The sequence below is a fragment of the Heliangelus exortis genome, chromosome 15 (assembly GCF_036169615.1).
Source record: "Heliangelus exortis chromosome 15, bHelExo1.hap1, whole genome shotgun sequence".
In the NCBI taxonomy this organism is placed as follows: Eukaryota; Metazoa; Chordata; class Aves; order Apodiformes; family Trochilidae; genus Heliangelus; species Heliangelus exortis.
In genome coordinates, this window is record NC_092436.1 from 13504906 (window position 1) to 13531048 (window position 26143).

At 37.3% G+C, this 26143-nt stretch overlaps 1 protein-coding gene across 10 annotated transcripts in view; it reads right to left on the reverse strand.

The window, feature by feature from the left end:
• The window catches only part of TENM2 (teneurin transmembrane protein 2), a 558019-nt gene that overhangs the window by 372436 nt on the left and 159440 nt on the right, over positions 1-26143 (reverse strand). For all 10 annotated transcript variants that reach the window (XM_071758386.1, XM_071758385.1, XM_071758384.1 and 7 more), the window contains exon 4: positions 23594-23869. In XM_071758386.1, the coding sequence (XP_071614487.1) occupies positions 23594-23869 (276 nt within the window). The remainder of the gene's footprint in view (positions 1-23593; positions 23870-26143) is intronic.

Sequence of the window (26143 nt, forward strand, 5' to 3'; positions counted from 1 at the left end):
TTTGCAGAGTTCTACAAGACTTACCCAATCACATACTTAATTCTAGTACTCTGTGGATTATGTACAATTCTAAATCTCCAGTATGGTCAGAAATCTTTGCAGCACCCTAAAACCCAAGCCACCCCTCCCACCCCCTCCTCACATAACTATTATTACCCAGGGTAACAATAATAGAAGGCAGCCTTTCAAGATGCTGAACTAACATTGAACCAGTTAAAATTAAATGTATTCCTAATGTGAGCAATATTTTGGCAGTACTGTAAGCTAAGGGTAAAACATGGCCACTAGTTTCCTGCACCAGTTCTCTGGGGCTACATCTACGAGGGACGAGAGGAGACAAAATTCTTGCTGTGTTTTTCTACACGTGAATAATATCTGGTTCTCTTCCCTTGCCCCCAGAACATGCAAGCAATAACTCCAAGGTTCCTGTTTTAACTACAAAATGCACATTTGAAGCAATAAGATAAAGCACATTTTCAAGAAGAAAAAAAAAGAGAAGCTGTGTTGTTTTCACTCAGTAATGCTATTTCTGTAATTTTGTGGTTCACCTACATGGTAATAAACTTTTTTTGCAAAAAATAGAAATTTAAAAACATATTCTTAATGGCAATGGTTGGATTAAAGAGATTTTTTTTTTAAATAAAACAAAAACCCTTTAAATCTTTGCTTGTAGATGTAGCTGAATATTTCCAAAGTTGGTAGAATTAACAATTCTAAAAATGTACAGTAATGACAGATGCTGCAGCCCATTGTTGTTGGCTATTTAAACAAAAAGTAAAATTGAACACATCCTGACAGTACAATGCTCTCTTACAACTCTGAGGTTTTTAACAGAGTTCTAGATGGGAAATTAGAACTGGAAGACATCTGTCCTTATATCTTACATTCTAGAAATCCATAAAAGACAAGCTTTTATCAGACTGGGGACAGCTTTCTGGTGAAAATGTATTTTCTCAGATAATCAATTATCGATCCAATTAAATAGCTTTTTGAACAAATCCATCTTCTCAGAAAAGGGAATGACAACCCTTCAGCCTCCCACTAATATCCTACAAATACCTTAATCAGCTTCTTACAGTCATACATGCTCTGTGAAGCAAAAGCATGATTGGGCCTCCTTGTAATTGTGAGCCTAACTTCAGCTAATAGCTCCTGCAAAGTAATAAGCTTACCAGATATCACAGGAAAATTATGGCACCAAGTTGAATACACACTTAGTACTGCTCACGAATGAATACGAATGCCTGTTTAACGTGGCACTTTATCCTGATTCCATTCATCTCACAGAAGAATAACAGTCCTTGATATTAATGCAGCAGAACCAAGTCAGTAGGCACATAACCCACTCAATTTCTGCAGCATACTCAGTTAGAGTATTTCTCTCCAGTTACACAGATGCCCAAGGGTCTAAATATTTGAAATTCAAGAGCCAAATACTACGTAGTGAAAAATCACTTCCTTCTGATCCAGATGCCTTACAACTGGTGACAAGTCTGAGCCCACAAAATTAGATCATTCGACTTACCAAGGTGTCTGGGACCTTTCTCTGCAGTCACCATGCTAAAGACAGGAGGCAGCCTGTACAAAGCTAGAGAATACAAGACAGGATGAATAAAGTACTTCGAGTGAGACAGTGACCTCCAGATGATGTCCAGCCACTCCTTTCAATCTAAAATGTTCTATGGATTCTTAAGTCCAGAACACCAACTGTGTTTTTAAAATAGAAATGTAAAATATCTAGGTATGTCCTAGTGTGAGTCAACAAAAGAGAACTAATTGTTCAACAAAACCTTAGACAGCTAGAACAGAACCCTGCTTTGGTTTATTTACACAGTCCTCCATAAACATTCTCTGGGATGTCCTAGGTGCATATATTCGTTACACTTCCAATAGAACCAGAGGTCATCTGCTGCTTGCCCTCCTCAGTTAAAACTGCACATATAGTCGGGGGGAATTCACAAGTTAAAAAGCTTTTGATGTTCATTATAGCTCTAAAAATCAACAGGAAAGTAGCTTGCCTTCTATAAAACTCCCTTCAAAATCTTCCTGACATTTTTACTAAATAGAAATCTTGCTAAACATCACAGCCAGATGTTAGATACTTGTACTCCATCAGTAGTTTCACTTTCAACAGATGAACACCAAAGTCAACCAACTGCTACCTTGTTCCACTTCCTCAAAGCAGATATAAAAAATACTGCAGTGGTAAGCATAAAAAAAAAAAAAAAAAAGCAGCGTCTGAGTTTTGCCTGGAACTATCAAAACGACAGGTACTTAAGCAGCCAAGTTCAGTAACGTGAAGCCCAAGATGACATCGGGTGAGTATTCCAAGAGTTCATGATAACCAAGGGGGACACAGGTAAATTTGTGCTAATACTTTGATGGAGAATTGGAAAGACATCAGGTTTGTGGCATGCTCCTGAGGGAACCATGACTAAGATAATAAGTATGAGCGTCAGACTTCAGACTTCATTTCTGAGAATTACTTAGAAAATAAATAAATAAGCAGCCATGGAAGTTTTGATGATTGATGCGCAGAGACTTATACCTGGCTGGGAACCCTTGAGGAAGAGTTAAAAAAGGAGAGTCCAAGAAATAACAGATTTCCCAGAAAAAAAAAAGAAAAGAAAAAAAGAAAAACAATTAAAACAAGTGAATAGAAAATACAAAGGGTACTGGTAGAATTGAAAACAAGATGATTCCAGTGAACAACAGAAACCCAGAAAATTGTAAATATCACCCTTAAACCATCATGAAAATAGATTCATTGAGGTCCTTGGTATATAAATGTCATGGTTTATTCTTAGGTGATTGGTATTTAACAAAAAAATACAATGTATTCTAATTGATATTAGTACTGTATACAATTCGTAAACATCATGTAAAAGGAACAATAATATGAATGCTTTACAGACATTAAGAAGACAGTGCCGGCAAGGACAGTGATGAAAACTGGAAAGGTTCAGTTTATATCCTCTGAGATGGCATACTGCACACATCAGTCCCTCACTCTCTGTTTCACTGATTTGCATGAGCACTATAATTGACAGCTTGTTAACAGCTTTTTAGGGACTCTAAAGCCCTGTAACAAACACCACACACAAAACAACAGCAGACAGAAACTACTAATAAATTCTATTTTAATAATCTCAACTGAAACCCATGTGTCAAAAACTCATCTTGATGGCACAAGAGATACCCATGATTGGGGTGGGGCTAGAAAAGCAGCAGATTCAAGAGGAAGAATGTAAGAACAGGTGCACCAGGTCAGACGAATGGGCCACCCAGCCTGGTTTCTTGTCTCCAACAAGCACAATGAGAGCTCTCACATTCCTCAGCCTCAAGAAATCTGCAGCTCTGGGACTGCCCACAGCCAGGAGAGGTTCCATGGTTAATAGCACTGATGGATATTCTTCTGCTACAAACCTGTCTACAAACATGCTACAAACATGTATTTTGAACCTCTGCAAAGTTTGAGGACAATTAAATGGCTTCAAATATCGTGCTATTGACTATCTGTAGATATTATCCTAATGTTCATTTTTTGGGGGTAAAATAAATAAACAGTATGTAATATGTAAGCTGCAACTCACATTTTTCAGCATTTTAAAATATATTGTAGTTACAACATGCCCTTATGGAAGTCTACAACAAAAAATATCTATTGGCATGAATTGCACCATATCACATGAAAGACAATAACAGCATTGTTACACATGGAGAAAGCTATTTGTATTTTCTGGTGAGAGAGTAAAGAGCTACTGAATGCTGTCCTTACTTATCTTAGGATGAAAGCCTTATTATAAGCTCATTTCAGTTGAACAAATCTCTCTGGGCTCCCTGCTGAGCAAGGCATTTAAACTTTAAAGCTAAAGGCATTCATTTTCCTTCACTGACAGCGAAAACCTTACTGCACAAGTTCCACGATGCACACAGAAGCTTTTAGATCACTCAGTGGTAGAATGCATTAAGGCATTTAGCTGCTTACTGTGTTTCTCTGCAGTGAAGGGACATCAAAGGCATTCATTTCCACGGGTAGCAAGAGTGGACTCCTCAGTGCAGCTATCGTTATCCTGCTCAGGTTTAAGTGCTCTTTAGATTCCAAATACAGAAGAGAATGACAAAATACTCTGGGCAATATTTTTCAGATCATTCTGACTGACTGTTACTTCTGAGAAGTATTTACCATAGTGGTCCAGCCACTGAAGATTTGAGAGGCCCTTTTCTGGGTCAAGGCACACAATATCCATCAGTATGGAAAAGAAGTATGTTATAGAACCAGCTTCCATTTTACATGTTCCTAACAGATTCTAATGTCAAAGCTGTTTTTCAATGAATCACACAATAATTTGGGCTGGAAAGGACCTTAGGGATCATCTAATTCCAATGCCCAGCATGGACAGGGCCACCTCCCACTAGACCAGGTTGCTCCAAGCCCCATCCAACCTGGCCTTGGACACTTCAAGGAATGGGGCAGCCACAGCCTCTATGGGTGACCTGGACCAGGGTCTCACCATCCTCAAAGGAAAGAATTTCTTACTCCCAGTTTAAAATCCCTTATCCTGTAACTATATGCCTTTGTTAACAGTCCCTCTCCAGCTTTCTTGCAGTTCTCCTTATTTTTGTTTGTGTGGTTTTTGTTTTGGTTTTGTTGTTTGTTTTTTTTTTTTAAATAATCTTTTGCTTATTCCAGCTGGTGATCCTTGTCTATTCTGTCCAACACCAATATTTGAAAGGCTGGTTACATGCTACAAAAAAGCACCAAGTGCACTTACAGGCAAGATCTTAAATGCTTACCTTATTGGGTGACTCAGAGATGAGAGCCCAAATTGAATCACTCCAGTCCACTCAAGTATAATATGCCCTCAAATCAAACAGCCAAATCATAACAACTCCCAACCACATACAGCAAGGCAAATATAAGCTAAAGTTATTTTGATTTCATGCATCTCTGTAATATTACTTAACTTAAATGTTAGGTCTAGTCCTACACTCACTTATAGTAAAAGCTGCCTTTTTTCACAAGGGTGGCTTCTCATCATCTCTTCTCAGAATCAGATTTTTCTCTTCTAATAGCAAAAAAAAGTCTTTTAAAATAATGATGCTGTAAATATGGCAAAACCCCCAACTCAAACAAAAAGTTATCATGGGTTTTTTTGCAATTTATGTGTGGCTATATTGTTTTTTTAATACCAGAAGTAGCAATACTGTGGTATTTATGCCTTCATCATGAGTACAGACTGATATGCTTTGCATATGGTCTATGTGCTCTTTAGAGGTCTACTGCAGACTACAGCTAGGAAAATGTCTCTCTGTAATGTTACAGTAGCATGTGAAATTCTTTTATGAAAATGAAAAATCGTGTTTGTCCTTAAAGTTGTCTGACAACACACAAAGTGAAATCAGCTGGAGCAAACAAACACAAAAGCAGTTCTGCTATGTTAACACCAGGCAGCAAACATGGAAGTCTGAAGAATCATCTCCAGCACCAAAAATCAGGAAGCAATCACAGGAGGGATAAAAATTATGTAGTTCATCATATAACTTCTAAAAATACAGAGTGCTAAACACTTTTTCTTTGCTTCACAAAGGTTTAAACTGACATAATTAATATTAGCAAAAATGACCACTTTATAAAAAAACTTCACTTAATAAATCTCAACAAGAGCTCAACATGAATTTCAGTCTGATGTTCAGAAAAGAGTCCATATACATGGTACTAATGAGACACACAAATGAGGCTCACAAAAGAATGAGTTAATTACACACTGTTGTCCTTTGGTGGAGTCTACTTGCTTTTGGATTCAGGCTCTGCTTGTTACTGCTTTGAAAATATCTTTGTAGATTTGTCTTTCTTACAGAAAGAGCCAACTCTCAAGATGGAAAATGTTAAAGAGAAAATATTTTACATTTAAATTCCAAGTGTCCAGCAAGTAACCAAGGAAGCTGAAAAGAGTGAGAATTGCTACAACATTGGCCCCAAGACAATTTTGACATACTGATTACCTACTGTAAGTAGCAGCAGCTTTATGGTGTTTGGCAATCTTTATTTTACTTACATATATTTGCATAAAGACAAAACGACATTCAAAATAGCCTCAAAACTGTTGTAAGGAGAAAAAACAGCTGTATTTACTGTCCTCCTAAAAACACTCTTCTGCTGTACTAGAATTTGTGGTGCTCTGTAACTACTGAAAGTGTGATACCAGATTGCATTCACTTTTCTCATACCCTAAGTAATACTATTTTCTATGACTGCAAAGGAACTGCACTATCATACACTAAGCATCATATCATAACCTACTTTAAAAAACTGGCACAGCTACAATAAAAGGCTTCCTTTTCTAAAGCTCGTTCTTTGCAATTCACCCAAATGCTAGCAGTTGAAGAGGGCCTTTGATTTCTTTTCATGTAGGCATGTAAACCCCCTCTGGTTTGATACACACATATCCCTCAACTTCTGTCAAAAGCAAGAACAATTTTCCTAACCAAAACTGAAAAGTCCTTGGCTTTTCAAATGACTATAAATTGCATGGCTAAGTGCATATGGCCACAGGGCTGTCACAGTTACTTTTCTTGACAATTCATCATAGCATACTAATTGTGTAATATCATTACTGTGTCTCTTCTCACTGTACTGATCCAGCCAGTTAATTTAATCAACTAATAATAGATTCAGAAATGGATGCAAAGGGCCCTAGCACTTCAAATTATATTACTAGAGATGCACAGCAGTGAAAGCAATGTATTCTGTGCTTGGCATTAAATATAACGCCAGTAAGTTATATTCTTCTAGTAAGTTGGAGATTTTCCTTTAAAAGAAAAAAAAAATATTCATAGAAGGTTCAGAAAAGGTCTTTTAAAAAAATTTAAAAAGTAGTTTACTCACACTAATCATAATTTACAATTACATTGCATTAATTTGAATAAAAATTATAACCAACTATTTAATAAATTATGGTAATTACTCTGGGTAAGTTTCACGGTAAAAAAAAAAAACACTGCAGGAACAAAATAGATATGTGTAGTGGAAGCTAAAGTTGTATGATTAATTGCAAAGTGAGCCATTAAAACATGGACAATTAATTTTATTAAATTTTAATCTTCTCTGCAAATGTCAATGATGATTAGAAACATTATTCTCTAACATCTCAGTCTATTTTGCATGTCATGGAGACTGAAACTTCGTATAATAAAAAAAAACTAAACTTCACCACTGAAACATTTTTGCTTTCCTATCCTAGTGAGTGAAGGTGCAGAGCTCTCGTGCATGACCATGGGGAGGTGTCCCCAGCTGTCTGGTGGCCGTTCCTGGGTTCTGGCAGCTACCAGGGACCGCGCTCACCTGAAGTCAGTGACTGAGCTGCTTCAGGTCCTGTTTGCAGCACCAAAACGTTCAAAAGGACAGGGATGCCACTCTGGATGTTGGGTACTGTGAGGAAATCCTGTTCAACAGACCCATTATCAATCCCCATATAGAATGTTCTATTTCAGATTAAATCTAGATGAATTGTCAGGGTTAATCCAATTCAGTTTTCAGACGCTTAGTCTAAAGTCAATGAATCTGTTCACTTGCTAAGACGTTTGGTGTATTGGGGCCTAATACAAGTCAAAAATGTGTTTCCTGGTGTAAACAGAGTTAATTTTGGCAAAACACAGTGAACAAGAGTAATAGAGATTTATAGACTTACTCTCTGGCCATGAATCAGGAAAGCAAATGTTGAACGTTTTAAAAGCAATTAGAGGACTCCAAAATGCAATGAATCTTCTGTACCTGCCAAAGCACTCTCCCTGAAATGAGGGTGCCTGCATTCAGGCTTATATTAATGCCAAACTAAATACATATTTCTTAAAACACATTATGCAGAGTTCATCGTGTACTCTCTCTCTAAGGTGCCCAACATCACTTGTTACTAAGCGCGATTCAAATTGTGCCCTCCCAGTCGAAAAGCAAGGCATCTGCTTGAGTACCATAATCTAACAAAACAAATAATTTTCCTTTCAATATACAACAGCTTTGTTCATTACTGGGAAATGTTAGGTGGTGAAGTATTGAGTGCTCTGCATTTTACGCTTAAATCAATGTACTGTCTTGCAGTTATACCACCTAATGTGTTTTTAAGCCATGCACTACAGAAATCAATGTGGTTCCTACTTGATATTCAGTGTTAAGTTCAGCCTCATAAATTTAGAATTGCACTCTGTTATTTTGATGGCTATGTATTAACCATGTCCTATAAGTTTTATGATTTTACATTCAGACATGCAGTAAATCACACCAGTTATATACAAATGGCACAGAGTGGCTTTATTTTTACTGTCCGTTATAGAAGAGAAAGAAAAGGATGATTCACTTGACCTAGCGGGGAAGAAAAATACAGTGTATCAGATACATTTCAGGTGTATCAGTAACAAAATTAGGCTCCATAAAATCTAACTGAGTCTTCTCTGAGACAAACTGATTTGCAGCAGATAAACATGTTTGATATACTTCATTTTACCAATATTTTACACTGGAACAGGCACACAACATTTGATCATTTTTTGTAACACATCTAGCAGGTGCTACGCTATTGCCTAGAAATCAAATGCTACACTATAAATATTTTTTCTAAAGACCTGATATTGGCATACAGAATGAAAAATAAACCTTACAGCAACTTCTAAGATGTTATTAGCAGAAAAACTTCTTTTACTTCATTTTTTTTTAAACTATCTAAATAAACTGTCCCTTGTAGAAGAGGTCACAAAACCTGTTCAAGTCTGTAGCTTTGTGTGGAGTTGTGACTCAGGTGCAGGACCCAACACTTGGCCTTGTTGAATCTCCTACAACTGACATTGCCCCATCAATCCAGCCTGTCCACAACCCTCTGCAGAGACTTCGTACCCTCAGGCAGATCAACATGCTGCCCAACTTGGTGTCATCTGCAAACTTACTCAAGTGCACTTGATCCCATTTGTCCAGATCATTGATAAAGACTTCAAAAGAGAACTGGCCTCAATACTGGGCCCTGGGTAACACCCAGAACATACCACTGAACTGACCAGCACTACCAGGTTTTCTCAGTCAGGCTAATTCCAGATCAAACAATGAGCCAGCTGTGAGACAGTGCAACGCCTTTAGTGACAGAGGACCCTCGGGTTACACCAGATGTCCTCTGGTCTTCTACTTTCTCAGATGAAATCCTGAAACTAAAATTCTCTTTTATTTTCCAAAAGCTGTTCAAGACTGAAAAGACCATTTAAAATCATGGTGTGCAGCACTGTAATTTTTTTTTCATGTCACTACATCTTAAAAAATGGGTAAGTCACTAGGAAGACTGCATATTTCTCCCCACAGCAATTCAGTCACAGAAAAGACTTCGACAGTATCTGCAGTGTAATCCAAGAGATAAACAAAAAGCTTTTCTTGAAAACCTATAATGCAGACGCTGGGTTTTAGCATGGATTCCTACCTAATCATGCCTCCACAGTTCACTGCTATAGAAGAATAAAAAGATATTCATTTATGCCATAAGATGGGCTAAAGCCCCCCTGCCTCGGGGGAGGAGACACTTTTGCTCATCTGCCAACCATTTGCCCTAAGTTTCTTGGAGTAAAACAACATTTTCTGAATTAAGTCTTAGATTTTGTATTGCAGTATACGCTGCACTTTACCATTCAGAATTAACTCTGCCATTATAAGTAATAAAACCAAAGAGTAAATGAACCATGAAATGTACTAAATGAGGCACTGCCAAACAACTGCATTTGGTCTTGCATGACTTGGAGCAGGCAAGCAAGCTCTGTCTATCAGGCCTCACATTTTGTATTGACTTGGTTTAATTTCTGAACTTATTTTTGTTACTTTCTTTTGCTAATAAATACAGAATGACTGCACAAGTCTAATTTGGGTGAGTTAAGAATCACAAATAGGGCCATTCTTAAGATGGCCTTGTTAGAGGAAAGCAATGAAAATTGATTCTGTTTCTGCCTATGCAGCTTTTGCCTATGCACTGGGAAAACTACTACGTATGAGTCCTGATATAATTAATTCCTTACATACAACTTCTGTCAACTAGAACAGCAAACATCCAATGGTAGGAGATTTATTTTTAAGACTATTCTGATATAATTGTGAAGCTAAAATACTGTTTATGCTATGCAATAATAAAGTATGTCACGGCATATGATTTTTTGTGCTTCTGCTAGCAAAGTATCGTTATCTGGTGGTATGAAACAAAGAAAAATTCTCCTGGGGGCAGGATATACCTGTTCTTTAAGATACATCAGTTCACAGAGCTCTGTAGTTTTGGAGGCCCATAGGTCCTTCTTTTACTTTCAGAACAGTCAAAGCCTATCAGGTGAAGTGCACACAGAGAAACAACTGTTAGGAAATTCCAAATGTCTGATACTATAATCATACTCAAAACAGCTGCTGTAGAGCTTTCAACATATACAATGGTACCTACATTCCTTTACAGCATTTTTTTCTAAAACATGATGACATGCTGACAAGCAAATATAGATGCTCTCATCTTTCTATTTTTACTATAATCCTGAGTCCTGATTTTCTCTGAACAAACCACACAGAGATTTATATTTTCACAGTGGGAAGTGGGAAATATCTGTAGTTAAAGAGAATGAAAAAGGAGAGAGCACTAAAAAGTATGTTACATAATAATTATCTCTCTCTAAATGAGATGTTTTTACTCATCCTACCTACTAAGCTGAAGAAGCTCACTGCCACAGTAATTTGTGGAAAGGATTTTCAAGAAGTGAAGCGACTTGTTGGCCCACAGAACACTATTGTGAAGACTTTGATAATTTTCCTTTGAATAAAACCTTCGTTTTATATTAACAGCTAAGGTCAATGTCCAGCTTGGAGTCATTTCACATAGACACAGAAATGAGAGAGAGGGACAGGGGGGGCAAGAGAGAGACCATGGTATGGAAAAAACTGTACTAAACACATTAACAGTCAGGGTCCCTCTCTCCTGGATTACTTCAGCAAAAGTTTCTGGTCAGGTTTCACTGGTGCACCAATGACTTCTGTTTAATAACCCAAGGGAAAATATCAAGGCAGCAGACTCTAGAAGGGTCAAAAGAAAGAAAATACGTGCAGCGTGTTTCTAATTTTGTTGTATTGCCAAGAAAAAAAAATAAATAAACAATCAAAATAAATCAACAATCAAACCAACCAAACCGAACAGCAGCAACCAACAAAACCCTTTCCCAAACCACAGAATTTGTTGACTGACCTTCTACATGGCAAACTAAGAAATCAAATGGTCTAGAGAAAGGCTAGAAGAGATGAACATGCTGCCTGTGACAAAGCAAGGGAATACAGGCCAGGCTGCACAGAAAAGTTGAGGGAAGTGACTCCTCCACACTCTTGCTCTGGATCCCACGTGCCCAGGTGCTGGCAGCAAAGCCCAGCTTTGAAGGAATCACAAAGTCTGTATGGCACAGACTTTGCACACAAGAAGGAGAGTTAGGTGAAATGGAATGAAAGTACATACTCTGCTAGAGAGATCAGGAAGTTGCTTAGAAAACCTTGTTTCAGGTGTCCTCATACCATTTCCTTTGAATGAGCAAAGTAAAATGCCTTCTGCTACTACCAGATTTCTCACACCACACCTCTGCCCCTGCATTAGCATTGAAGAGCAAAGGAGCCCTGGCTTACACCAGTATCCTTGCCCCTACAACAGGATGCCTTTTCAATACTAGGGCATTTATGCAAGATGTTAATTTATATATCCAAGGTCATTAAAACTTGCTTCTGCTATACATCCCAATCCATTATATTCATCTTTTTCATCTCTGCTGCTCACTGGGAGAGCACAGTACTTTAAATCTGCAGTATAATTTTTGTACGAAACATTCTTCCTGCCTATCAGGGGAAAAGATTTTCTAGCAGCCATTAGCTACAACCATTTTCACATCTCATTTTAACAAGCTATAAAAGCAGAACAACATGCCAATTACATGAAATAAATAAAATGAGTGGGTACAAGATGGCTAAGAAAACCTCTTGCTCCACATATATTTGTTAAAGAGAGTATTAGGGTTTCACTAATGCATTTAGAATCCTGCAGAACCGTCTGGCACATCTGCATCTTCAGTAGAACAGCAAAGATGATAAAATCCTCAGAGGATTTCTATTTTAAATAATTTTAGATCTGTTTTATGTATACCAAGGAAGCTGCCAGTCAATCTGATCTTCAAACATGCTGAACTCCACAGAGGGAACTCTGGTAAACTGCAGACTGTTCACCAAAATGCATTTATTTTAGCAACAGGAAAAGTAGTTGCTCTATTTGGCTAATGATCCATTGCACATTTGGAACTTTGTTAAATACCTCAATTGTGTAGCAGAGAATTAGGCAGTTAATTTACACAAAAGGACACAGAGGTGAATTCTATGTCTACATCTCAGAACAAAATAAGTAAATTCACTGAACATATGGCTTATTAAATTTAATATTTCTTTTCCAATATGATTCTGATTGCCATGTTTTGAAAGATAGGATTAAAAAAAAAAATTCTTTTGGATATTTGCTGTTAAAGCAGATATGCCATCTGTCTCCCCAACGAAAAAAAAAACAACCCACAAACAAAAAACCCAAACAACTCAAGACTTTGATTACTATTTTCCTAAACATAATTTAGGGTAATTTATTTCTAGTACACTGATTAACTAGATTTGACATCACATCTTGTACCTGTTTATTATTCTTTTTCAAAGAACTACCCGCACACAGGCACAAGTGTACTGGGTGAAATACAGTGAGAGAACCATAAGGAAGCAGAAGCACCTCTTGCATAGTTTGTAAGAATTGTTGGTGACAGTGTTATTCAAATAATCATCTTGTATTTTCACTCAAGTTTTAATGAGACAGATGTCTAAAGCATAACACTCCAAGCTCAACACAGAATTTCTCTAACAAAATGCTTACATTAAAAAGGAAAAAAAAAAAAAGTAGTAACTCACATGATTCATTGTAATGATATAGGTCATAAGTAAGATGCTGGATTGAGCAGATCACACAAATTCTGTATATAAAGGGAAAAAGCCTGGGCCTGACAATATGCCAAATTGATGTAATTTACAAATTCTGCCCTTCAAATCCTCAGAAGTCCAACTCATTTTTCCTGTCTACTTATTCTCCAGGGAAATCCTTTTCCCTTGTGGACTTTAAGCCAACACAAGCAGTTACTCACCTATGTCTGAACCAAAATTATTATTTCATTTCCAATGATAAATGTATAGATTATGCATCTACTTCTTAAGTCATCAAGCATCTCTTTTAAATCCAGAGTGAAATGGGAGAGTAGCCCAGGAACTGTGATCAATGGACTATTGGTGCTTAGCCAGTCACTGGGTTGATAACACAGCCATCGTTACACAGAAACACTGTACCAGCTGCTCCTGGCTCAGAAGGTGAAAATCACTTAAATCACATCAAGCTTCACTTGTGACTCTGGGGCATATTTTGTACAGCACCTTACAACAGGGGTGAACAAAAATAATTCCCATATATAGTCAAAGACATGGTGGTGGAAAAAAAAAATTAAAAATCATGTTTCATCACCCATATCCTATGCATACTACAGAACTTACGTACTGCTACAGTGCTTTTCTCCTCTTAATGGCTGTATGAATCAAAGCAGCTTTTGGACAAGAGCTTGAGTCCAAGCTTACCCCCCTCAAGAAGCAACTCGTTGCACTGCCCTCCATGCCCCAAGCAGGCCAGTGGCAGGGAGCTGGAACAGCTCCCTTTACTGTACACTATGGACAGAAATAGATTAAGGTCGTAATGACATAAAACCAAAAAGATTTGAAAGTTGCATTTTTAGCTTTTATTTATTTATTTATTTTTGTCCCAAGACAACCAGCCAAAGCAGAGACTCTGCATCCCTAAGCCATGCTGCCTGCCTTCCAGACAGAAGGGTTCTGGATAACATCTGCTCAACAAGCAACACTGCAGAGGCATTTTGTAGTCCTGTTAAATTAAGCAGATAAACAATATATAACCACACAGGGGCAGGAGAGTTGTGATTAGGTGAACAAAAAGGGCATAGGAAAATGTGCAAGAAGTAAAATCTACAAGATAAGAACAAGGGCTGTAGAACAAGGATGAAAGATGCCCAGTGAACACAGTCCTAAAAATAAGATACAAACAGCTGGAAGCAAGCTGAATCCTTGCTTCTGGGAGAGGAAGACATGAAAGATAAAAATACTGAGGATGAGTGAAGAAAGCTGGGGAAGACAGATTGACTCACTGGGACCAGACTCGGTGATCTCAGAGATCCCTTCCAACCATGACTATCCTGAGATTCCAGCTCCTCAGACACTAGATGTCTGCAGCCACCAGTCCAGCCTGGGCAGTGACAAGCACAGGGGAGCTCAGCCCTGGCTGCTGCCCTCACCCCCCTGGCTCTGCCAGAGCACCAGTACAGCAAGGCTGGAGGGAATCATGAGCTCCATGATCATTGTTAATCAATACAGATCTAGGAAAGTCTTTCATGTTTCCAATTGGCCTTTCAAACCCTCTCCTAACTGGTAACAGCCTTCAGCTGATGTTGGTTTCAAGAAGGGGGTTGACAGCAGGGGATCAACAGCTGCAGGTGGCCAGTGATGGTCATCACAGACTAAGGCTGGGCCACCACATATTGGTACAGACTCTTCTAATGCCTTAGGTTGGAATCAAGCACAGGGTGTGATGTGGTCCCACAGGGTGTGTGTGATGAGAGGCTATGCCTGGGTGACTGATGGTAATCCTTACAGAACAGAATAACCATGAGATGATTTTTCATACTTGATTTAGAGTATGAACCAGTCAGCACTCAAGCACGTGTTCAACCTGCATGATCATCTTGCTAAATACAGGCCACCTGGCAAGGGCTTTGTATTGCATTTTTAATAATAGCACCTGAAATCAATTTACCTAACATGGTACCAAATTCCTTGAAAACTTAGGTTCACTATATTTGTGTTCTGTTGGAAAAATAAACTAATCAATAATAAATCCATTCACAAAAAAAGCATGAATGAGTCATAAAAGTGCTCATAAGAAATGAGAAACAGAAATTATAACACTATTATGTGTTCTGGTCCAGAACCTCCCTTTGGATACATATGTCTCATTGCTATGAAACTCTGCTGGGCTTTTACTAAATAGCAGACTTTTTCCATACATAGAGAGACAAGACTGCTGGTTATAATTCTTTTTAGAGACATGCAACTTATGCCCATACTCATATATGTTAGTTAATTACTAACAGGTTTTAAAATAACTTTTTTCTTTCTCTTCTTAAAGAAATAAAAGAAAGGTAAAATCTTATTCACCGTTCTTGATATGCAGCCTACACTGTACAGGAAGACTTGAGTGACACCAAAGGCTACTGCTGGTGCTACTACTTCTGAACAGTCACTGCATCACTCCTGATTATTTTATGGCAGCAGCCTAGCACCTCTGTAACTTAAAAAAAAAAAAAAAAAAAAAAAATCAATAAAATAGTATCTTATACAACACAGCATTTGCAATCTCAGCAATATTTTTCTCATCACCCTCACACAGTTTGGATTTCTAACAAGCACATAAGCTATAGTGTTCGTCTCTTAGTTTATAAAAACCTTGTATGTCTTTTGGTATATGGCTATAGTAATTTCAAAGTCACTGTCTGCTTTCTTTTCTCTCTCCTTGTGCAAGTTTGTACATCTCTATAATACTTTCTGACTAATTTATCACATAGTAAAGATCTTAAAAAATCATTATCCTTTTGATCTAAAAATCCTTGTATTTCATCTTTCATATGTTCTTTTGAGAGGATCTTCTTGGAGAAGTTGCCACGTATGCTCTGCTCCTCTGAGACATAAAAGCAGAGCTCAAGGAAGACTTTAGGAGCTTTAAATCCCATTTAAAAATTTTGAAAAGTTTTTGTTTGTTAAAAAAACCTCCATCTCTTTCATACTAAGAAAAATGAGAATACTATTGCAATACATGGGGTGAGAAAAGACTTAACAAGAAGGAAATACATAAAACAAATATTTGAAACTGTCAAAATTTATCACCATTGACATGACTTGAAGCATTATAACATGCAGTTGTTTTGTGAACTAGACTCAAGTAAGGAAGGACAAATATAGCAAAAAATAGAATATTGATTTGTTTCCTAAGAAGGTCACTATTTTTCTAGGATGATCTGTTCCTCCATTTTTTAAAGCCATGCAAAGAACTCATCATATATTGGAAAAAAAACACAAACCCCTCACTTTGCAATAGTCATGCTTTAATATTCTGCTTTATAAAGAGGGCTTTTAAGGCATCACATGTCAAGCAAAAAGAGATTATCTGGAACCACATTAAAGTCTAAAGCTCAATGCACTATGGTTTATTTTTTAAAAAATAAAGAAAGAGAGCAAATGGTCTTTGAGGTAAAGATGAGCAAATGCTTTCATATTTTTTACCAAAACTGAAAATGATGGGAGAAAAATACGGCAAAAAATAGCATTAAAAAAATTAAGTACCTAAAAAAAAGTATTCAAAAAGTCTAACGTAAATTGCCCAAAGCCATAGAAAGTGTCCAGATACCTATCCATCTCCTTTACGTTTCACTATGCACAATTATTTTTCTTAATAATTGTCACTGTGAAATCCTCAGAATTATGTTCAAATCCCCCCATACAACTCTGCAAAGCAAGAAAACAAATTTACATAAATTGTCAACTTAAGAAATAACTGTGAAATGAATAAAAAGGATAAAGAAAATAAACTTCTGATTTTTGTATCTCATTTATAAACACGTAACACAAGCACAAGTGTTCAATTCCTATCAGTCTTGTGGCATTCATGACATATTAACCCTTCAAGGTCAACAGTTTAGAAGGTTTGCTAGAGTGAAACAGGTCATTAAAGTGAACATCACCACTGATGTACAGATTAAAAGCATCAAAACTTATTCTTTGTATTGCTATAGCATGCTTTTAGAAAACAGCATACACACATGGTTATTAAACACATTTTTGATGGCAGATTACTACACCCCCTTGCACAGGTGTGTCCTAAACCTAAGCATTTGGTGAGTTCTTTCCTGTGCACCTCATGTCCCACTAGCTGTTCTCACCCACTCTTTTCACACTGCAGGAAGTCTTAGCCCTGACCTGATCCCTTCTAACCCCACACCTTTATTTTATTCCTGGTACAAATCTGCTCAGAAAAAAACTTCTTAGCAATAGTATAAAAAATATTGTGTCTAAGTTGGCAAAATGAGGTATAAAATGAAAGAGGAAAAAAGAGCTACAAAAGACAAACTCCACTCTGCTAAGCAGTTACATCCATTCCCTTGTTTGGTATGTGTAATGTAGCTTAAAGCTATAGCATTATGTGGGAGATAAAAAGAGAGCATGTAACTCCCTAAAAATAAGCAACTTCACTGCAATTCATCTTATTTCAAGTTTACTAAATAAAAGTGTTCTATGGAAAACTGATAAACCCATTTCTTACCTAGCAGCACTCAAGTTGTTTTGCTTTTCTAAAACATTTTTCCCCCCAAAATCATCATTACTCATTCTCACAGCTCAGCATTTGAGGAAACAGAAGCTGTATTTTCATTCTTGAACGCTAATTTGATGTTGACAAAAGTCCCTTAGCAATTTGTGTGAAAAAATCCAACTGATACCTTTCAGTATTCCTGTTAGCCACAGCTCTAAGCAAACAAACGATGCTCATATATTGTGCCTTGCCTACAGGCATGTTGTTAACAGCAAATGATATTGTGCCTTCTTACAAGATGGCATCTCAGTTTCAGTAGGGTAAACACGATAGGGAAGTATCAGCTTCCAGAGGGATCTCAAACTTCCTGGCAAATACAGCTTCTTGAACAAAATGGTCTTGCTCTCTGCACCACCACTGTGCCATTGGAAAGCCTTACAATTGGCAGCAGTTGGCAGCTTTGGAGATACTTCAGACGAGGGTCTTATACATTTTTAATATTAGGAAAGGGACCCTGACCTGGATGCCTTGAAGAGCCAGCACAGACTATCTCAGCAGCTTCCTTTGCAGGAACTATATCTCCTTCCATGACTGCATTCACAAATACAACTGCTTCTTCTTTGACATCAGTACTATTCTGCTGCATGGTACTAAGCACTTAGCAACTTGATTTTTCATGTTAAGAAATGTGCCATGGAGAGTTTGTATGCAAGCACGTCATAAGCAGATATAGTCAAATGTATTAATTAACAAACCCAAGTGGAAAACAACAAAACAGTCCCTTTTTAGGACCTGGTTGTTCCAACTATTGCTTGATTTTCTGAAAACAGCGGCGCCTACAGAATTGAATCCACACTCAGCTCTGCTACTGGTTGTGCAAATTATTCTCCATAAGGCCACTTTTTCTTGCCACTGCTTTATACAACTGAAGAGGTACCATTTAGAAGCAGTACCTCTCCCAAAATTCAGTGGGTTTTATTTAGCACAAGAATATGGAAGGTGGCAATGGCACCCTCTGGTGTCAAAGAGTAACACATTATAATGAGATAAATAATTCAGCCTGGGAAAAAAAGTTTAAAGCTTCTGCTTCATGTAAACCTATTACATGGAAAACATTCCAAAAGTAAGTTGCAACATGTAGGAGGGTATTTTTAAGAACAATGATAACTACCCTCCAATAGCAGGCTGCTTCACTGAAAAGGCAAGTTCTTAAAAATCCTTTCATCTCTCCAGTATCAATGTATCTTCCTTTCACGGGTTCTAGTCCAATCTGATCTTCCTCAACCATCAGACAGACAAAGTATAAACTGAAAAAACAGCCCTCTGTCTTCCTGAAAGATAGTATTTCACATTCACATGGGGTTAAGATTTCAGCATGGTCTGCAATGCTGACAACAGCTTTTGAGATGTTGAAGAACACTGATGAGAGGTCTGTGAGCCAAAAACTTAACAGGAGAGTGTTTTGGAAGTGGACAAACAGCTGCTCATAAGAAATTTTCCTCTTGATTCAAGAGGCAGAACTTCAGCCTTTCTGAAGCATTGCCAATCATCCCCATAGCTTCTTACAGAAAGAATGTCTGGGAGTCAGCAATTTCAGATGCTACAGAAAGACTGAATGAATATATAAAAGTATTTCCCTTACCAATGTCAAGGAAGGGACTGTCACTGACTGTGTAAAAGCTGAAATTAAGCAGAAAGTTTTCTTGATTCCATGTGAAGTACAGTGAAATGGAAAAAAAAAGCACTTGGCTTCCTGATTGCTTCTATAGTAACTGAACAAAATTCCAATTCTTTCAGGACCTTCTACAAAAACTTGAGTTAACAACAGAAAATCTAGGCTTATAAATTAGACATACTCTCCTCTGATCTAATGAATGCAACTTCTAGCACAACTTCCCTATTTATTATTTAAGAATTAGCTAAAAACATTTTTTTTATTCAGAGAAAGTGAAGTAATAATAATCTCTCTTGAAACCCAGTAATTAAGATATTATTTAGATTTCAACAAGATCTGTTTATTCTACTATTTACATTATAAACCTTGGTACTAAAAGAGTTAAGATACCGTTTCTGATCCATTTCCTAAATGATGATGAATTCTGTTCAACTTGAATAAAACGTTACATTTCAACATCACACTAACAATCAGTCCACATACACTGTCTTTGATGAACTGATGGATTATTTGAAAGGAACAGTGTGTAAACACAAAGCCCATCAGATGAACTATTTAGAAACAGTAATAATACTTAAACAGCCATACCTGGGAGTAGCATGACTCGTATGGCGTGTAGGCATTCACTCTACTACCAAAGAGAGTTCAGTGGTTAGACTCAGGCCAAGGTTGATAAATGAAGGGATGACTTTAAAAGAAACAGTATTTTACCTTGGCCTAATTATGCACTAAGCAGTGAAACTTGCAAATTTTTGTAATTAGGCAGGTTATTAATAGTGGGATATGCTAGATAAGCAAAGGTACCACTGTCAGGCTTGAAAATTTAGAGGGAGTTTCTGGTAAAATTTCAGCCTTTTGAAAGGGAAGACAGGAAATCAATTCAGTGTGCAACTTCCTGTGATGTGTGCTTCAGCTCGCAGGCAAAATGTGAAATGTGTATGTTTTTGTTTCACCATGATAAATTTTGTTTTACATTATGTACAGGGAAACCTCACTGCACAGGTTTTATCGCTCATCAGCCACTCACAAATGCATTTATTACCAAGCTGGATTAATTTTATCAGACACACATCTCTGCCATAGAAAAGTACAAAAAATGCATTATTCTAACTCAATTATACTTGGAACAAAGGTGCTGCCACTTCCTTACCTTGGTGACCTGTATCATCTTAAGTTTGCTTTACTAAACCTCATAAATGACAAACTGAATTATGTGCTGTGATGGAGTTCTTGTTAAACACATAATTTCTTTTTAGGAGACGGAAAGGCTCACAATTAAAATATTAATTGAAAAATCTCATGGCTATTTTGAGAGTTTTCCTAAAAAGCTCTCCAGGTTGTGACCTTCACACAATAATGCAGACACTGCATTCATATTATCCAGATAAATTACTCTCAACAAAGATACTGCACAACAGGACACAGTTTCAGCCAGGTCCTCACATGGTACATGGACAAAACCCACTGTGGCCAAGGCCCAGCAGCCAGTGTTAGGCACAGATTATGGCAGAAGTTCTGAAATCACTGACACAATTTTTTACAGACACGGAAACCCTGGCTCAAAAGGGCAAGAAGATTGCAGACACCCATGGAATAACATGCACACCATGCATGATTTGCTTCTTGCTGGGGTTTCCTTTTTTCAGATTCCACCCATTTCTTCTATAATCAAGAGGGCTAGAAACACACGTATCTTGAGAATAAAAATCTGAGGTTCTGGTGTACATCTTTCTGTTCAACACTGACCCGAATAGGACATCTAATCACTGCCAAATTGATGAATGCCAGCTAAAAGAAACTGAAAGTCAAAGCTGTATGTTTATAACCCTCCATATGTGCATCTTTGCTCTCTAGAATATCACCAAACACTGGTTTCCAGAGGACACTTATTAAGCTCTTCCAGTATACCTGCTTAGTGTTACTCCCACAGCACCCTTCTGCTGACCTATGCTACAGTTTACAAAATTCTAACTGATATTTAAGACTTTATATTCTGTCATTTCATATTGCTTTAATCGGTGCTGTCAAGTTTACAAGTACTACACATCCATTTTTTTGTCCTTAGCCCTATCATCTAGCCACTGCCCCTGCACTGAATGCATAAGCCAGCCATTTACCTGGACAAAATTGTAGCTGATGTGTAGCTAAGTCTTTAAAAGTCATTCCTGCTAGTCAATTCTCTCATTAGGAAACCACTTCCTATCAGAAGTGCCCTCAGGTTTTGAGAGCACATCAAAATTGGATCCACTTAAGCAACTGAGCTTTGATACAGTGCTTAATGACTTTCTAAATTTGTCATTTACAAAGTACTTTACAAGCCTTCCTAAAAAAAGGGATGAAGTATGCCCATGCACACGCACTCCTGCTTAAGATGTTCGTAGATGAGTGACGCATGCGGTATGTGACATTTCATTTAAGCTTCATAATTTCCTTAGGATCACCTGGACATTTTCTCAGTTATGAACTCTAAGATCATACCACCGTGGCAGCATTTCCTCTCTTCTCTTTTATATCTGTCCCTCCAAGCTACCTCAGTCAATCTGGAAGGGAAATGGGCACAAGATTCCCAAGCAGTACTAACAGCTGAAAGCAGCACTCTGCTCTGCAATCAAGTCAGTCTACACTTCCCCTCTTCTTCATGTACACAAAACATAAGATACCCTATCTCAAAATGGTAGGTGCACATTATCTTGAGACCCCACCTGGAGTAGTGTGCCCACTTTTGGAGCCCCCAGCAAAAGAAGAACATGGGGCTTCTACTTTTCAAACTGGTCTTCGCACTCAGAGACAGTAGCACATGTTCAACAAAACCAAAATAATCTCAAAAATAGATTCACAGTTTCATCATAAACTTCTCTGCAAATTTCAAAGTATTAAATAGATCTCAACATTAAAATAAATAACCATTTTTTGGAGTTCAACTACTGCTTTGTAACACAACTGTTGAACTGTATCAGGGGAAAAAGCTTCAATGGTACTTTAAATAAATCCAGTGATCTAAACATAATGAGTTCCCTGTAACATTTCTAGGCATAAATGGATAAAATATAGTACAAAAAAATATCTTGGGTTTTGCTAGTACCCTCCTTATCTGAAACTGTACCAGAAAGAAAATTTCTCTTGAATTAAAGATTCTTGTTCCTCTTCAGTGCAAATACATAGCAGGTTATTGACCTGCTTCTGGAGGTCATAGTGTTTGTTATGTAGGAAACCACTGCTGGACACAAGCGTGAGAAATTAATGATGGTTTTCTAAGTGTGGTGATGAACCAGTGGGGGAACTGTCAATCTATATGACAATGCATCCCAAAACTTCATAAAATCAGTGATGTGAAGAAGCATTGATTTTTGAGCTAACTGGAATCTGTGAGAGAGTAAGACTAAAACTTAACTGAAGTTAAGACCTGTATAGATATGTTATATGATAGTTGCTTCATACTTGTGTGACTTTTTTTTTTTTTTTTTTTTTTAAACAACCAAAAATGCACCCAACATGTAGCAAATTAAATTCCATCACAAATAATATGTGTATCAGAGAGGTAGTTTCATTATCTGATATCAGCTGCCTGAATAGTTGAGGGTATAGCTTCAGGGAGGCTCCTCTTCACCGACTTAGAGTGGTGGGTATCAAAGTCTTTAGTTCATATTTTAACTACACTGAGTTTGCACCCTGTATGATGAAGGACAGATTCCTGCAACCCCGTTTTTCTAGTTTTCCTCTTAAGTTTTGTTTTAAAATATGTGAGCACAAAAAATTCCCCAGGTAGAAAATTTTAGCCAGTATGTATGAAAAACACAAATTTGGCTTACTTGCATTTGAAAGGACAGCTGGTTTAATATCATTTACCTTGAAAATCAACCAATGGCTTGTTATTTTGTCATAAATGATTGTTGCCCTGTCTAAGTCTCATTTCTGTGAACTTGATAAACTAAACCAAACAGAAGTGCTTTGCCTCAGTTGGACACATAGGTTTGCTTCTCAAAAGGCATCCAGTACTTACCAATAAGCCAATGTCATATTATTCAAATATGAAAAAAACACCCCAAATTTACAAATTAGCACCATTGTAGCATATTGTAGATAATGAACATTACTTCAAAAATGTGTATAAAAACTACATTTGAGAAATTATTTCTTCTATGAAATTTCTTTCTACTTGCCATGAGTGTTTAATTATTGTACTCTGAGCACAAACTTCTGTGAAAGATTATTGTGTGGACAGTAAACTGTAAGACAGAACAGATTATCTATCATATTATATGCTACACATGTTGCCTAACACTTCAGCCCAATGCTAAAAAAAACATGCCCAACATCAAAAAGCAGCTTTAGTCAAATAGAAGAAGTGAAAAATTTACCTTTAAGGAACACTCAAGTGTTTTTAAGTATGATCATGTTATCATACATGTGCTTTAAGAATATAACGAAGGAAAAGTCCTACCGTTTTCTTCATCTGACTTGTTCTCGTTGTCAGAGTCGGTGAGCGTGAGCGCTGAGTTTTCACGGCTCGAGAGCCCAGAACTTCTCCTGGATTTGATCCCTCTTCCCCACAGCCTGATGGCATGCTCTGGAGACATTCCTCCCTCCGTGTCTGAGTCAGCATCAGAGCCAGTGCTCAAGGAATAGCCTTGATGGAGTATTCCTATGTCTGAGCAGTAACCACTTCGATGGGGAGAGGGTTCACAGATTCCAAGCTCTGCAAGGGTGAAGTTTGTTCCTAAAAGGGCAACAACAAAAAAAACCCCACAAATTATAAACAACTAAACAGAGTGTATTTAAGTTTGGAAATAACAGACTTCTAAAATTCCTCTTAACTACTCCGGTGCACAAACCTAAAACTTATTAAATACAGATAAAATTGATTGAAGTACACAAAGCAAGAGTAAGAAAGGTCTCTAAAATTTAGGTTAGCATTTTGACCCCAAATAATCACTTCCTATACAATTCCTGTGAAGCTCACAACAAGTGCTAATCACCTGACCTGCTTTATTATGTATCTAACCATGTATTTATAGGATAAGAGCAAGAGCTTTGAAATGTGAGCATTTGATTACTTAAAAAGAGAAATTTTTCTTAGAAAGATCATTTTCTCATATGCAAGTCTTCCATACAGATAGGATTTGTAATTCTTGTTTTCATATGGTTTCATATATCATAGCAAATGAACACTTTGGAAAACAGGGTTTCCAGATCAGGATCACTTGTAAAAATGCAAAGCTAACATCAGGGTAAAAAAACCTTGTCACCAGCTCTGCACTTCTGCATTTGGTGAGACTGACAGTTTATCATCTACTACAGAAAACTTGAGAGACCTCAATCACTGCAATTGTTTTCTACCATTTTTCATCATATTCAAGAAGCAAGTCTGCACTGACATCAAAATTAGGAGATCATTGGTTTTAAAGTCAGAACTTTCAGAAACAATGTCAAAACATCTGACCTTTGGCAGTTAATAATGATTCAGTGGACCAAGTCTCATACATTTTAAAAGCACATGGAATCCCTCAAGGTTGTCAGAAAGTACAGACTTGCTGGTTGATTTGTGCTTGTGTGTGTATTTCCAAAAGTAATGGAAAGAGGATGGTAATAAAAATACAGGTTCTTAATGTCTTCTGTTAAGAAAGAAATTAACCGGTTTCCTTTTATTTTTAAAATCAATATTACAACTACTTTCACAGATATGCCAACAAATATTATGCAGTATTCAACCTATTTGGTTCATCTATCTGTATCAGCCCTACCCAGTCTCACCCCTAGCTATTAAAGCATTTTTCTGATATGGGGTGTATGCACAAATCTACAAAATCTACAACCAGGCCCTACTTAACATTTATTCCTAGAGCTCATCAGTTACAGGAAGCCGATGAATTTCTTCTTGAAGAGTGAGCTACAGCTTTATCCAGTGATGTCCAGACAGCAACACTGAACATGCTGAATGAGAGGACTCATTGCTCTCTTTCACCCCTAGATCAACCAGTAAACAGACCAGCAGCAAGAGAGTGGCCAATAACATCAGGTAAAGGATGTTACTCTCTGCTTCTAAAGAAATGAAGCAACTAGTAGCAAAGTTTAAAAAGGCTGACATTTAAAAAGTCAGCTCTCTTCCATGAACACCAAATTAACCTGAATCTTCCTAGCACATTTTCGCCTGCCTTCTTATATTTCTTCTAGTAATCAGAAATTTGGTGGTTTAGTCAAAAGCAGTGAACTGAACATTCCTAAAGATGAGCTTCTCATGTGGATGACAGCCTACAGAATTTTTTCCCTTTTATAAAAAAATAAAAGCTCTACTATGATACTTAAGATGAAACATTTGCTTTTCAGAAAATGTAAATTATAAACATGACATCTAACAAAAAACAGCTCAGTTGACTATTTTTTTCGGCCATGTTTCCAAACTAACCATAGTCTCATTAAAAAAAAAATTCAATGCAAAATATATATTACATATTGAAAATGGAGTGAACCTAAGCCTAATAGTCCCATACTTTCTGACCTAAACAGGTAGAGGGCATGTTGACATTGGATACATGTTAGAACTACAAAAGTGAAGTTATTAGCTTAATTAAGCTGCTTTATATACACAGTGAAACATGCTAATGATATTCTGTGGCTTTTAACTGCCATTAGGAGCCCAGATAATTTCACTCTGATTAGCTCCCTATATTGGAGTCAAAATGTGGCTATAATCTCATCTTCAGAGAAATTCATACTTTATTTGCCTGAGAAAAAGGTAAAGGTACTGATAGAAGGAAAACATATTAATTAATCCACTTGAGTTTTATTTGGGAACTGGACATCTTCCAGACACGTGGAGAAAAAGACTTGAAAACTGACCAAATTTAAATAATTTGAGAAGTGCATCAGATAACTGGAGAACACAAATGTAATCGGCCTCTGAGCCTCTGGGAAAGGATTATCTATGCTGCTTCTCAGAAATCTCCTTACAGTCTTAAAGCAGAAAATCTCTCAAGCACACTGATGAGAGACA